Source organism: Cryptomeria japonica, chromosome 11 (assembly GCF_030272615.1).
Source record: "Cryptomeria japonica chromosome 11, Sugi_1.0, whole genome shotgun sequence".
Lineage (NCBI taxonomy): Eukaryota > Viridiplantae > Streptophyta > Pinopsida > Cupressales > Cupressaceae > Cryptomeria > Cryptomeria japonica.
In genome coordinates this window covers 619465171-619467109 of record NC_081415.1, presented here as the reverse complement: position 1 = coordinate 619467109, position 1939 = coordinate 619465171, and the positions used below count along the sequence as shown (strand labels likewise).

Below are 1939 nucleotides of genomic sequence, written 5' to 3'. Positions count from 1 at the left end.
AACTACTATTGTATACTTTATTTTGTTCATAATACATTCTTTAATTTTAATCTTATTTTAAAAAATAAAATAAATATCTTAAATTTATAGATTAAGATTGTTTTCAAGATATAGATAAGATTTTGAAAGATACTTTATTTTTAAAAATAAAACAAAATCCAATAAAACCAAACCCCCTCTCTCTATATAATTTTTCAATGATTCTAATTTTTTATTCTAATTTGATTTCTACATAAATTATATTTTATATAGTCACATCACTGAGTAGGTTTCTAATAATTGTGAAACCTAAAGACACGGACCTTTGAAACTAAAGGTAGAGAAGAGATGTCAAACTTGAGAAAATACAGCACTCCACGTTGGACTAAAGCGAGGTATTTCGAGTCATTTTATAAAGAAAAATTACATTAAACCCACCAAGATGCCAAGATATTGTCTTCTTTCGGATCTCGACTGTGAGGCCCATCTATATTGTCTTCTTTCGGATCTCGACTGTGAGGTCCATCTTCATCTAATCCAATAAAATAATTATACACCCAATTTCTTCTAGAGCGTTCGAGGATATCTTTAGTTGACAAAAATGTCACTCTCTACAACCGAATCTTAAGAAAAATGTATGTAAATGTATATTTTCACTATAATGTTTTCACGATCTTCGGTGTTTGGAAGCCAAATTTGTCCATAATGGGATTTGCTGGAAATTTTTCGGGTCTCACTCTTCCTGAATATGTGGTGAAGCTGGTTTATGCCTTAGTTTATATGAGAAATGTGATTGGTGGGATTCGATCTTGGGCTGGGATTTGTGAGCCCCAAGACAATCCTTCTGTCATATCTAGTTGCAGGAAGAGTGACAGATTGCCTGTGTGTACTTTGGGTTGCTTTGAGCACAAGTTTAAGAAGGGCGAGGAGGATGTTATGTGCGCAGTTTGCCTGAGCTCTATTCAGAAAGATGATAAAATTCGAGAGCTGTGTGATTGTCATCATGTGTTTCACAGAAAGTGTTTGGATAAGTGGATTGATTACTATCACCATACTTGCCCTCTCTGCAGATCTTCTCTTGTTGCAGAAAGTGTTGGAGAAGAGTTATCATGGTAATGATGGAGCATTGCTACTCTATTTCTCTCTGTGTACCAGATATTAGTGAATGTAAGGGCTCATTTTTAGGGTTTTAAGATTGTGGTATGTTACTGTTTTGGGCATCAGAAATCAGTGAAAGCAAGCACTGGTTTTTGAGGATTGAGATTGAAGGCACTGTTGAAAACAGCCTTCTGCTCATGTAATGTCTTTGTTTGTATGTAGATTTTATAATCGTTTTTAAGTAGATTATAATATGATGAATATGTATATATTTGTTTTGTATTTTATTTTTGAGTTGAGCTGTTATGAATGAGAGGTATATGTTTTAGAGTAACTTATTGTAGTATTGTTGGTATATATCATCTATCAACATAGTCATTTATGGCCGCTCACTTCACCAAGAGTGGTAAATATTTTAATCAATTGATATGTAAGATAGATTGATCAATTGATATGTAAAATAGACTGTAAATTAATCATGTGTTTTGTCTATAAATATGAATACAACGAGAGAAGTCCAATTAACAACCATGCACTTTGGCTGGTTTTCTTTTTATAACTCCAAAGATGTGAGCTGTAGCTTCCATTATGAAGAACAGTTTTTGCGGTGGAAATGGTGTTAAATTTTTCGCTTTATTATCTTGGAGTATGTGTGCAATCTTGCTTTATTAGGTTGACTTTGGTATCTAGATTTTTCTTCAGTCAATGTTTTAATATTAAAAATTTATTATATTCGCTCAACTATCATTATGTCATTCTATGTAAAATGAGAAATTCTTTTGAAATTCTATGTAAAATTTTGATGAAACTTTTTTTTATATTTTAGTGTTTTTATTCTTGAAGAGTTTATTTTTATTCCTAC

General features: G+C 31.8%; 1 protein-coding gene across 1 annotated transcript; it reads left to right on the top strand.

Annotated features, from left to right (window-relative positions):
- The first annotated feature begins 532 nt into the window (after window positions 1-532).
- On the top strand, window positions 533-1364 carry LOC131063075 (E3 ubiquitin-protein ligase RHA1B). The gene has a single exon (XM_057996848.1). The coding sequence runs from the start codon at window positions 613-615 to the stop codon at window positions 1093-1095; it is 483 nt and encodes a 160-aa protein (XP_057852831.1). The 5' UTR covers window positions 533-612; the 3' UTR covers window positions 1096-1364.
- The last annotated feature ends 575 nt before the right edge of the window (window positions 1365-1939 follow it).

Excerpts from the sequence above, each read along its gene's own strand:
- LOC131063075 (XM_057996848.1), top strand. The coding sequence starts at position 613 with ATGTATGTAAATGTATATTTTCACTATAATGTTTTCACGATCTTCGGT.